We start from the raw sequence: 12,740 nt of genomic DNA, 5'->3' as shown, positions 1-12,740 counted from the left end.
ACCGTGTATTGCGTACTGCTGTATCGACTAGTTGACTAATGGAATAAAATTGGGAATAAATTTTTTTTATATTTAATCGGTTCGATTCCCGGGGGACAAGTATTTTTTTTTACCTCATTTGTTTCTTTTTCATAATAAAATAATTTTTCTTTTAAATAAAATGAGCTAACTTAAGCTTTTAAGGCACTTTCCCTCCAGTGCCCATAATTTTCTTCCACATGTGTATAACATAATTTCTGTATTTATTATTAACTACAATTAGAATGGTGTGTTATTTACAATTTATGATGTGAAAGCATGTTAACTGTAAATGAAAATGTTGCGTGTTGTTTTGCTATCGCGATCGCATATAATAGCCAAAAAATACTACCAATTAAATAAGGATTAAGTTTAATATAAAGTTAAATGTCTATTGCTTAAGTAAGTTAAATGAAATAGCTTTTATTAGTCTTTACCATGCCCTCCCATCCCGAAGGCGTTATAATTATTTTCAAATCGATATCAATAGATGGCGCCAACTGTCACGATCGACCATTACGAAATTTTTATCCTACAGATTAAGACTTAATTAATGGTATTTAAAGTGTCATTAATTCAAAACATTATAAATTAAATACAAACATCAATAAAAGCACGAATTCAATGCATTATTTTAGAAAGTTATAAATCACAACTATATGGCGACCGTCTTCGACGTAAACACACATAAGTAACAGCACGCGACAGTTTTTGGGCTTTCCAAATAATATTGAATATTGTCACTAGATGGAGCCGACCTGCGCACTGAGAAACGCGGGTCGAGATTTTGTTTGAGTGTGCGTGCGGCGACCATAGATACAAGTCGCGCACACATACAAACCGCGCGCGGTGCGTTGTATCACGTTGCATGAAGATAACATACTTTGCCCTGAGGGCCTACCGCGAACCACGTTCGACGTGTTGCCTCCCCGTCACACTTACATACGAATTTACAAGTGCGACAGAGAGGCAATACGTCGAACGTGCTTCGCGGTAGGCCCTCTTTTTATGTTCATCAAAACGGGACGAGTGTGTGCGTTCCGTTTCATCCATCCTAGTATAGTATTATATAATCTGTGTCTTTACAAAGATAATATATGCAATTATGCAATTCAAAACGATAATCTTAATTTATTATCAATTCAATTCAATCTTTATTTGCAACCAAGTAGATACAGTTTAGACAAATACACATGCAACTTAATGCTAGGTAGGTACATACATAACTACTAGGACCCGGTAAGGACTTAGCAAAGTAGGGTTTAAACTGTTGTGAGACATACTAACATTAAATCATTTTTCTCCTTTCTCAAGCACTAATAGTGCGAGTAGCGTTCACGACGACCGTGTATTGCGTACTGCCGCTGCCGCAATACACGGTCGTCGTGAACGCTGCTCGCACTATTAGTGCTTGAGAAAGGAGACCTAGGCTCTCCGAAACATGTCGCGCGAGTGACTAAAACAAGTGAGTCTAAACCGTAAAATGATTTAATTTAAAATATTATTTATCTATATTTCTTTGGCTTTCATTCATTATTTCTTCCAATTGGTATTCATTAGTATTTTAGGTATAATAAAATTTTCGTTAAAAACAAAATAACAATAAAAAAAAAAAATTGAAAGCTATGGCACAAATTTAACTACTATTATGATAATAATGGTAAAACATTGTCAAGATAAGTTATTAAAGCATTTGTAAAATTGTCAAAGTAATATAATAAATATTTATCTCCCCTTTTATGTCTATTTACGGCACCGGAACCATGTTAAAGATAATCTAAATCTTGAATAGCTTCAGCATCCGTCTAAGGGAGATGAAAGTGAGATTATCATCCTGACTTGCAGAAACGTGGCTATAATGTCCATACCGTGACGGAGTTCTTGCAATTTTGCTGATCCTCCAAAGATTATATGAAAGGATCCGTCTTGGAATTTGCTTCTTTTTCTACTGCCGAATAAAGACAGCTGAGATGTTTCTTTATACCTACCTATTTGTGGTATTTTCTATAAAAAGGGACCTTATTGTCGATGGCGCTTACGCCATTATAAACGATGCTCCGATATAAATACAATGCCGCGCGACGCTGTGCGGCGTAAGCGCCATCGACAATAAGGTCCCTTTTCATAGAAAATACCCCATTTTACGAGCAATATAGGCTCTTTTCACGATGCAACAAATTTGATGCGTGTATGCGTGTTAAGATAACCGCTAAGTATTTAAGTGCAACGAATTCAATCGATCGATCAAATGTAACACAAATCGTATGCGATTACCGGTGAGTTTAGGATAAGTTAATTTCATGTAACTAAAAGGTCAGTAATTCGTCTCTCGTGTCAATGCAAAATGCGTCCGTAAATATATAAATTTTAATGATTTAATATTGGCAGTGATGCTATGAACCGATAAGAGCGCAGCTCTTGAGTTTCTGATGATGTTATGAAACAATTTAACTGGACTAGACTAAGGGTTGGTTGCATCAAACTGTTCGTCATCGTTAAAGAGTTTGCTAAATTTTATTGTATGGAAAGTTTCATAGTAAACTGCCGCTGCGCGCCCGGTGACGTTGATCAGCGGATGGTGCAACTGGCACTGTGCACGGTTTACTATGAAACTTTCCATACAATAAAATTTAGCGAACTCTTTAACGATGACGAACAGTTTGGTGAAACCGATCCTAAGTAAAATGACAGGTAGAATTAGACCAAGATAACTCTGCAACGATTTTGACAGCACAGGCTGTGCAAGTGTTATTTATACGTCATAACACTTGCACAGCCGAGATGCTGCTGCATGCATCTCATCTGCAGGCATGCTGAGATGGGGCCATTTCGTGACACTTTATTTTCACTATGTTCTTTAAATGTATTATTGTCTGTGTGTTTACGAATAAAAAATATTCTATTCTATTCTATAATTTTATAGAAGTTTGACGTGTAAAATAACACTGCATAGTCTGGGCTATCAAAATCGCTGCAGAGTTATCTTGGTCTAACTCTACTCTACCTGCCCAATTTTAGAAATCACAAACCTATTTAGCTTACCTATTTAAATCAACTATTTTATTTTTATTTCCAGAACCCTAAATAACAACAACTTGACGTACCTCTCGCTGGAACCTGCGGCAGTCGCGCGACTACACACGCTGCGACTGACCGACAATCCAGTCGTGTGCGATTGTCGAGTCGCACGGTTGGCTAGCGCTGTCAAGAGTACGGGCATTTTGGGAGTTGGAGCAAGGTACTTTCACATATTGTTTAGACGGCAGTAGCGCGACTACACACGCTGCGACTGACCGACAATCTAGTTGTGTGCGGTTGTCGCGTCGCACTGGCTAGCTCTGTCAAGAGTACGAGCATTTTAGGAGTTGGAGCAAGGTACTTTCACATATTGTTCTAGACAGCAGTGGCGCGACTACACACGCTGCGACTGACCGACAATCCAGTTGTGTGCGGTTGTCGCGTCGCACTGGCTAGCTCTGTCAAGAGTACTCGCATTCTGGGGGTTGGAGCAAGGTACGATTACATGTTTTTAGACAGCAATCGCGCGACTACACACGCTGCGACTGACCGACAATCTAGTTGTGTGCGGTTGTCGCGTCGCACTGGCTAGCTCTGTCAAGAGTACTGGCATTCTGGGGGTTGGAGCAAGGTACGATTACATGTTTTTAGACAGCAGTCGCGCGACTACACACGCTGCGACTGACCGACAACTCGGTCGCGTGCGATTATCGCGTCGCAAGGTTGGCTAGCGCTGTGAAGAGTACGGGCATTTTCGGAGTTAATATAAATAATACTTATAAATAAATACTATAGGACATTCTTACAGAAATTGACTAAGCCCCATGGGAAGCTCAAAAAGGCTTGTGCGTGTGGGCTTTGTGTGTGTGTGTGTGTGTGTGTGTGCTTAAAGTTGGAGCAAGGTACGTTTATTTACTTAAATGTTGTTGCACTAAAAAGCGTACAATAGACGGATCAAATAAACCTTTTGGCCAAATAGAAACTTTTACATCGTTAGATAAGTAATGTGGACACAGTCGCGTAGGTACGATTATTACGTTGCGAAACAGCGCAGAGTATATTATCTTTATTACTTGATTCGAGACTTGTTACAAAGTTTACATGTCAATTAGGGGAAAAAATAGAGCCCATAAATTTTACTAATTTGCCTAAAGTAAATGTCATGTGTAAATCTGAACGTTTCTTACAGATGCCAAGCCCCAGCCACATTAAGAGGAGCTCTTCTGACGGATCTAGAGGCGCACGAGTTGATATGCAGTGGTAAGCTTGTATTAAGAGTGTGTACTATTACTAATAGCTACGCCTCTCTAGGCTGATTTGTATGAACATACATAAATTCATATATATTTATTGAAAAGATTGTGTATTAGCATAATATATCGAAATCGCAGCTTAAGTTAACAGATATATAATAAGTTGAATTTCAAAAATGTATAGACTCACTTTTTCTAAGATGCCTTCTGAAAACATTTAAATAATATATATAGTCAATTTCCTTGCTTTATTTGATCGTCATTATCTCAACATTGGCTGTATTATTTCACGTGTAATTGTGTAGACTTGCCAGCATGCCGACAAAGGTTAAAATTCTATAGTTTCAGTTTTCTATTGAATCCTGTTGTCCAATTTTCGATATCTCCTTCAATTAAAGCTGTAGAAAAATGTGTTCAAACTCTTAATCGTATTTTACTTTTAACAGGACCAACAACAGCAATCTCTGGCGAGTGTTCTGCGGAACCTCGCTGCCCTCCACCCTGCCGGTGCACACCCGAGGGTACAGTTGACTGCAGAGAGAAACTTCTTTCGGAGTTACCTTCTACTATCCCGCATAGAGCTACTGAAATGTAAGTATTGATGCCCCATAGGGCCGCTTTTGACTCGCGTAACAACAACTATTGCAGGTGAATGGTTTGCCGAGTCTCGCTGCCCCCAACCTTGCCGGTATACACCCAAATGTACAGTCGACTGAAACTGTTGCTCGAACTGCCTTCTACCACTCCACATAGGGCTACTGAGATGTAAGTACTGGTAATTGTTGCTCTCTAGGGCCGCTTTTGACTCGCGTAATAACAGCGGTTGCAGGCGAATGGTTTGCCGGATCTCGCTGCCCCCACCTTGCCGCTATAAACCCGAAAGTACAGTCAAGTGCAGAGAGAAAATATATCCGAACTGTCTTCTATCATCCCACAGAGCTACTGAAATGTGAGTAATACGACAGATGCTGAGTTATTGGACCTTGCCTGAAGGCCTGCTTCACTCACGTAACAACAGTGATCGCAGGTGAATGGTTTGCCGAGTCTCACTGCATCCACATTGCCGCTGCACACACCCGAGGACACTGTTGACTGCAGAGAGAAAGTTGTCTTCTACCATCCGACATGGGCTACTGAGATGTGAGTACTGCGACAGACACTGCGGCCACTGCGCTAGAACCTAATAGGACCGCCTTTGATCCCTGCAGCACTCCCATATCAACAGTGATCACAGGTGAATGGTTTTCCGAACGCTTCGCTTTGGACCACGAAGCCCCTCTATTTGATCGCAAGAAATCTGATGTAGCTTAAGGTGCTGCCAGTTGTATTCTCCACAGAGTTTGGCACTTCGATTGGCGAGAAGAACCTTCAAATATGGGCAAGTGTTTTTAACGTATTGGCACAGGATAATTTATAAGGCATAAGGGTGTCAGGAATTATGCAAAATACCCTCTGCTTTATAAAGGCTGTGTACTTAGGTTTTAGTTTAGTGCAATATTTCCTTAAAATATAAGGTCACTTAATTCACGTGTATTGGCGCAGTCGGTAGGATCAGCACTCTTTCTGACTATAATGAGTAGAAATTAAATAAAGAACAACTAACTCGTCTCTCTCTTTCCAGCCGTCTAGAACAGAACGAGATAACCGAGGTCGGCGCCGGCGCGTTTTCGGCAGTGAAGCGAATCGCGCGCATCGACCTGAGCAACAACAAGATCACGAAGTTAGCTGCGGATGCGTTCACGGGACTAACCCACCTTACTTCTCTGTAAGTTTACTCATAATTGTTTAGCCTACATTTTTTTATACTATGTCGGTGGCAAACAAGTATACGGCCCGCCTGATGTAACCAGTCTCCGTAGCCTATGGACGCCTGCAACCACAGAGGTGTTACATGCGCGTATTCGACCCTAATACTTCCTCTCCCTCGTTGAGCTCTGGCAACCTTACTCACCGGCAGGAATACATTACTATGAATAGGGTTTGAATAGTGTAACTTTGATTATTTTAAATCAAAACTTGCGAAATAGAAACTAACACAAAGAGACACCGATATAACATGATATAATACGTTAACTTCTTTCTAAGTCTGCATTTTCAGCATAGATGTGCGATTTGCGTAACGCGGGATGTGTATTTTTAAGAAATAATAGAAAAACTTCACGCTGAGCGAGGACAGGTAAATGAAGTAATTATATTGGTTTTCATTTCATTTCATTTATTTGCATAATCAGGTACATTACATAGGTGTTTTTTGTAAAGTAGGAGGTACATGATACCCTGTCAGGGCATGTTGTTTTTAAATAAAACATCCCTCGCTACGCATCCTCGCACATCTCTGGTGGAAACGCAGCCTAATCTATACTTGCGTTACTTTATTTTTTTAACAGTATTCCTCATTTTTATATGTACCCACCCACGCACTACCTATTTGACAGTAGACTATTTAGAGTAGAATAATTGTATTGACATGTTATTAAATTTAAAGTAACCGTTTCTTTTTCAGGGTTTTATATGGAAATAAAATCAAAGAGTTGCCTACAGGAATATTCCACGGACTTTCCTCATTACAGTTGTTGTAAGTAAACGCTCATGAATATAATACTTAATAATATACAGTACCTACCCTGTGTTATTATATTGGCTCATGAGATAACCGCCATGTGGGATTTTGATTTGACGATTATTGTCCCGATCGGAAATAGTTATTTGTGCAACAAGAGAGGAAAGTTGGTTTTTCTTGCGAGTGTTTATTTTGAGTCCCGAGAAAGCGAAAGATTCTATAATTGAATTCTAAGGTAGAATCTTGAGCGTAGCGAGGGACTCAAAAACACGAGATGTAAAATAACTTTGCTCTCGTGTTGCACACATAATTTTTCACCTCAGTAGTGAGAACATATTAAAGGTTAAAATGTATTTCGAATTACACTGAATAAACAGAAAAAAAAAGTATTACCGGACCGGACCGGACCGTACCGTACCGTACCGTAGTATGAAATTCATGGCCTTCACTAAATTAAAAAGCTACATTGTTTCACTCCCTGGAGTGAGGAAAGTCGCACTTTCCTCAATCCAGGGAGTGACGAAAGTAGGCTTGTTCGAGCTGCTGAGGTGAAAATAAATAAATGGAATATGTACAATGTTAGTTATTGTTTTGAACTTTTCTTAAATATGTATTTTGTTTACAGATTATTGAATTCTAACGAAATAACCTGCGTACGAAAAGACACCTTCCGAGACCTGCAGAACTTGAAATTATTGTAAGTGTTTCTTAATTGTTCATAATTTTGTAACCACAGTAAATTCACTGCCATCTATCGACACACTTTAAAACTAAAAATGAAAATTTATAAAAATACGATAAAATGTAATTAAATATGGATAAATGTTTTTTTTTTATTTGCATTAATTATTGTTATGATTTTGACTCATGTTCTTTCACTGATATGCGTTAAAATTGTTAAAGAACAAACGAAACCGGCAACGCGCTCTATACGAGAGTAGGCCAAAGGTAGTGGCGCCATCTGATCGAGAATCAAATTTTCGTGATTTTCGAGGCACGTTTTTTCCTTAGACTGTATTCATCTATTAAGGAGTTATATCTATCTTTGATAATACTGATTTAAAATAAAACTATTCTCATTCATTCATTAAACTACAACGGGATTACCTTTTCACCGCCACGTACGTTAGTGAAGTAATAAACTGTCATATGCCATGTCAAAAATTGCACGTAAACAAACCTGACCAAAACCGCAACTTGATATGAAGTCGTGGCGTGTGGGGCACGAAATGTACTGACTTTATATCAAGTCAATGGCAGCGAAAAGATTTAGTATCGCATGCGTGTTGTTCTAATAATGCCAGAATCACAGAAATAAATATACCATATAAGACGCAAATGCATCTACTTCGCGTGTCTGAACCCCGACCAAGCGTCGAGGTTGACCGTCGCTCTTTACAGTCCACGCGCGTCAGTTGTTGCAGCCGGACGTCCGTGAAAACTTAAAAAAATGCTTCGTTGCATAATAATTAACCCCAAAAAGGCAAGAACATATTTCGTATCACAGAAGTAATTTTAAAATTATATTATGCGTAAATTTTGTATGAAAAAGTCGGCACGCTTGGTTTCAATACAAATCGTGTTATTTACGTCATCTAGCGTATATATTAAATCTGTGGCCAGGATAAATGAAGTCCTATTTTAGTTTTATTAGTGGTTAAATAATTATAAATGTTTTCTTTCAGATCCCTGTACGATAATAATATCAGGTCTCTCCCTAACGGCACTTTCGCCGCGTTGACCGGCATACAGACTTTGTAAGTAAAGTTCATTTGTGTTTTATTTGAAGTACTTAAAGTACTTATTTGAACATTGAAACATTATTTATAGACTTTAAATTTTTCATAATACCTATATCATTCATCCAGATATAAGTAACAAACTTTCATTTTACAAATCCAATCTTTTTTTAGGGTTCCGTACCCAAAGGGTAAAATCGGGACCCTATTTCTAAGACTCCGCTGTCCGTCTGTCTGTCTGTCACCAGACTATATCTCATGAACCGTGATAGCTAGACAGTTGAAATTTTCACAGATGATGTATTTCTGTTGCTGCTATAACAACAAATACTAAAAAGTACGGAATCCTCGGTACGCGAGTCCGACTGGCACTTGGCCGGTTTTTTCCCACGTTAGCCACAGTCTGAATTTATTTTTCCGCAGTTCATGTTTAGTACCCAAGCAGTTTAAAACTAGTGGCTCCTTGAACTATACAGTAGATCTCGCAATAAGCTTAGGTAGGGCTTAAACCTTACTTGTGCTTTTATGCCACTTCCGCCATTTAGAACTTTTTCCAAAAAACTACACGACAGAAAAATTGTATAGGTAACTACCGAACCTGCTCACAAAATTTCGCGAGAAACAGCTGAGAAATGCGACCTGCAGAGAAGAACAACCGCAAATACGAAACCACTTTTGTCCAAGCTAAAACGGAGGTCTTCGCAAACACTCGCCACTTGCAATGCTAGAATTAGGTATTCTAGAATTAAAAACGCCTCTTATCATGCCTTTAATCAGATCTGAACTCTATTCCACAGGCACTTAGGTCGCAATCCGTTCGCCTGCGACTGTTCCCTACGCTGGCTCGCCGCTTACCTTCGCAAAAACCCCAGCCTTGAGACTTCTGGGGCCAAATGCGACTCCCCGAAGAGGATGGCTCGAAAACGAATTGACGCACTCAGAGAGGACAACTTTAAATGCAAACGTGAGTTGATAATCTCATTAAAGCCGTATTGTGTAGGCATTCAGGTTCAAATTTGCTTGCTCCTTATGCTGGATCGCCGTTTGAACCCAAACCCTGAGACTTTAGGAGCCAAATGCGACGCTCCCTGAAAAGAATGGCTCGATAACGTGTAATGCGTTGAGAAATGACAACTTCAAATGCAATTTTGAGTCATATCAGCATATTTCTATTATTCCGAACCAACTACATAGAATTTTCTAACAAAACTAAATTAACTCTATTTCCTACACTATTGGTTCATATTGTTAAACTTAGTTTACCTATATTTTGTAGGTACTTCGGTCAATATTCGTTTGTCCACATCTATTTTCAGCCGGCGAAGAGTCAGCCAACGCATGCGCGGACGCCGCGGCGTGTCCGTCGGCGTGTTCCTGCGAGTACGCCGCGCGCGCCGTCAGCGTGGCGTGCGCACGCCAAGGACTTGTTGAGGTGCCGAGGGATCTGCCACTTAACACTGATGCTCTGTAAGTACTAACACTTTTCTGAAGACTTCTAACTTCTAAAATAGCGCTAGTGCTTCGCTCTCTAATCGCTAATTCAGAGTGGCAGAGTTAGCAGTGGGTCGATCTTCTATTCTAAATGTCTCGGACGCCATCAGAATCTAATAGCAGTTAGTTACGAGCGATTTTTCACTTTCCACTGACGCCCTGTCGCATATCCTAGGCTGTCTAGCAGCTATAAGACAGTATGAAGATAATCATTCTTGCTGTCTTGAGTAAAACCCTAAAATTGTTACAATGTTAAGATGACTTACCAAAGTTCAAAGTGAAAAATTTATTTTTCTGCTACTCACACTACGTAACATTTTATATATATTTAACTTAATATCCATTTCAGATTGATGCCAGACAACAGTCTAGGACAGATCAAATCGGACGGCCTGTTTGGTCGGCTTCCAGACCTGATCAAACTGGACTTCAGAAACAACGGTAAGTTGTCTACATACTACATACGTCAGTTATTGTACCAAAAGAAATCTTTTCACGTGCACCGCGAACGACGGTTATTGATATTCGTGTAGAAGATAAAGGAATTTATCTGTGACTACAGTCTTTTTAGAAACGCACAAGGTATACCTACATTCCGGGATAAGAATTGACAACCTTATGATACTAAAAGGCCTCCCAATGTATCTTATAATGAGGGCTACCGCGTTTAATTTCGCCGCTAGGGGCGCTAGTGTAGATGGAGGTCTTTCAAAATGTCAAATGCATAGAAGTTTTGGCAAGCTTTTTTATCGGGAATTTTCACTCCTTATTCATAATTGTGGTAAATTTTTGTCTATCTTTGATTAATCATGGTAAACAATTAGATATAGCTCAATAAATGTTAGTGGTTTAAAAAAAGTGCCAACTAAAATATATGCAAAATTAAACAGGTTGAATAAATGGCACATTTAGACGTTAAATACCTTTGTGTATATTAGAACGTATTGATTTTATAAAAATAAGCATAGAAGAATTTTAAGATCTGTTTTTCTGGACCTACATCTACAGTGGCGCCAACTGGTTAGCACAAAAACGGTAGCCCTCATTGGCCAGCAATCCCCTATTTCCCGACCTCTTTAGTACTTTCCTAATATGATATTTCTTGTGTAGGTATAACAGTGATTGAAGACAACGCGTTCGACGGCGCTGCCAACATTCAAGAGTTGTTGCTGGACGGCAATCTCCTGCAGACGGTTACCGACAAGATGTTCTTTGGACTTCACAGTTTGGGGACTCTGTAAGTACTAGTCACAAAATACCTATGGGTACAGATTACTACAGATAGAGGGACTGTATCTAAAGATTACATTGAACTTATGACAATAACTACCTACCAAAAAACGGCCCAGTAAAGTTCACATATATATTATGACATAGCGTGCAATGTGCAGCGTGCGATTTCGCACATCACCAATAGGTAGAATAGCCATTTATTGTCATTATATGAGACACTTCGATGGTTATTTATTTAATAAGATACATTGGTATCCCTATCTTAAGAGATGTCGTAATATAATTTTCTCTTACAGGTCCCTCACTGACAATAAGATTAGATGCATCACTCCAGCTGCCTTCGATCACTTAACTATGCTTTCTACACTGTGAGTATAGTTAATTTTCTATTTCCTATAAGTAATGTAACTTTCAGTTGTTGTTATTCAAATAAATAAATTTATTTATTTATTTTGCATAACTAACGCTTTTCAAACGTCACAGGAAGCATATATTTACGGTTTTAACACATTCACTGCCAAGAACACGCTAGGTATGTTCATGTTGTATTTTAAATGGGGCGCTTGGCACTGAAAGTGTATGTACATTTTTCACTGATCAGGCGTTTTATTATTTTACTATTTTCTCTTGTGAAATGCTTACTTAGATCATAGAGTAACTTATACTAGAGCGGTACTGTCATAGTAAACTTTGTAACCCCCGTAAATTCACTGCCATCTGTCGACACACTTTAAAACTAAAAATAAAGATTTATAAAAATACGATAGAATGTATTTAAATATAGATAAATGCATTAATTATTTTTATGATTTTGACCCATGTTCTTTCACTGATATGCGTTAAAATTGTTAAATAACAAACGAAACCGTCAACGCCATCTATACGACTGTAGGCCAAAACTAGTAGAGCGCCCTCTGAACGAGAATCAAATTTTCTTGATTTTCGAGGCACGTTTTTTCCTTAGACTGTATCTATCTATTACGGAGTTATATCTATCTTTGCTTAGATTGAAACAAATTTCAAAAATAGCTAGGTCAAGCTCAAAACCAGATTTTATTTTTTACGTAGGTACTTTAGTGACGAAAAATGTTTTCTTTTTCAGTCCAATCTTTATCTAACATAAAACCTTGAGATTTAATAAACGTGCCATATGATAAGAGTTTTGAATGATTCACGGTTAGTTTCACTAGACTTATATTGACCGGGATATAGACTTTGAAAGCGAACGCAGCCGACGCGCAAGAATCTACGCGCGGTCTACAGTTCTACACAACTTTGACACCCACCCGCTATCTTAAGTCACCCGTGAACAATATGCATGTATAACTGCGTCGAAATATCAGCTCATAAATAATACAAAAGGTAATCACGGTCTATATCCCGGTCAATATAAGTCTAGTGTCATGTGATATACCCCTATAATAATGA

General features: G+C 38.8%; 1 protein-coding gene across 2 annotated transcripts in view; it reads left to right on the top strand.

Annotated features, from left to right (window-relative positions):
- LOC134752113 (protein slit) overlaps positions 1 to 12,740 on the top strand; it is a 197,640-nt gene that overhangs the window by 167,262 nt on the left and 17,638 nt on the right. For both annotated transcript variants that reach the window (XM_063687682.1, XM_063687681.1), the window contains 12 exons: positions 3,095 to 3,256; positions 4,226 to 4,296; positions 4,736 to 4,880; positions 5,911 to 6,054; positions 6,793 to 6,864; positions 7,475 to 7,546; positions 8,535 to 8,606; positions 9,386 to 9,552; positions 9,905 to 10,055; positions 10,429 to 10,520; positions 11,190 to 11,316; positions 11,609 to 11,680. In XM_063687682.1, the coding sequence (XP_063543752.1) occupies positions 3,095 to 3,256; positions 4,226 to 4,296; positions 4,736 to 4,880; positions 5,911 to 6,054; positions 6,793 to 6,864; positions 7,475 to 7,546; positions 8,535 to 8,606; positions 9,386 to 9,552; positions 9,905 to 10,055; positions 10,429 to 10,520; positions 11,190 to 11,316; positions 11,609 to 11,680 (1,347 nt within the window). The remainder of the gene's footprint in view (positions 1 to 3,094; positions 3,257 to 4,225; positions 4,297 to 4,735; positions 4,881 to 5,910; positions 6,055 to 6,792; positions 6,865 to 7,474; positions 7,547 to 8,534; positions 8,607 to 9,385; positions 9,553 to 9,904; positions 10,056 to 10,428; positions 10,521 to 11,189; positions 11,317 to 11,608; positions 11,681 to 12,740) is intronic.

Source organism: Cydia strobilella, chromosome 24, assembly GCF_947568885.1.
Source record: "Cydia strobilella chromosome 24, ilCydStro3.1, whole genome shotgun sequence".
Lineage (NCBI taxonomy): Eukaryota > Metazoa > Arthropoda > Insecta > Lepidoptera > Tortricidae > Cydia > Cydia strobilella.
Note: the sequence above shows the minus strand (reverse complement) of the source record. Positions and strands in the feature narration are given on the sequence as shown.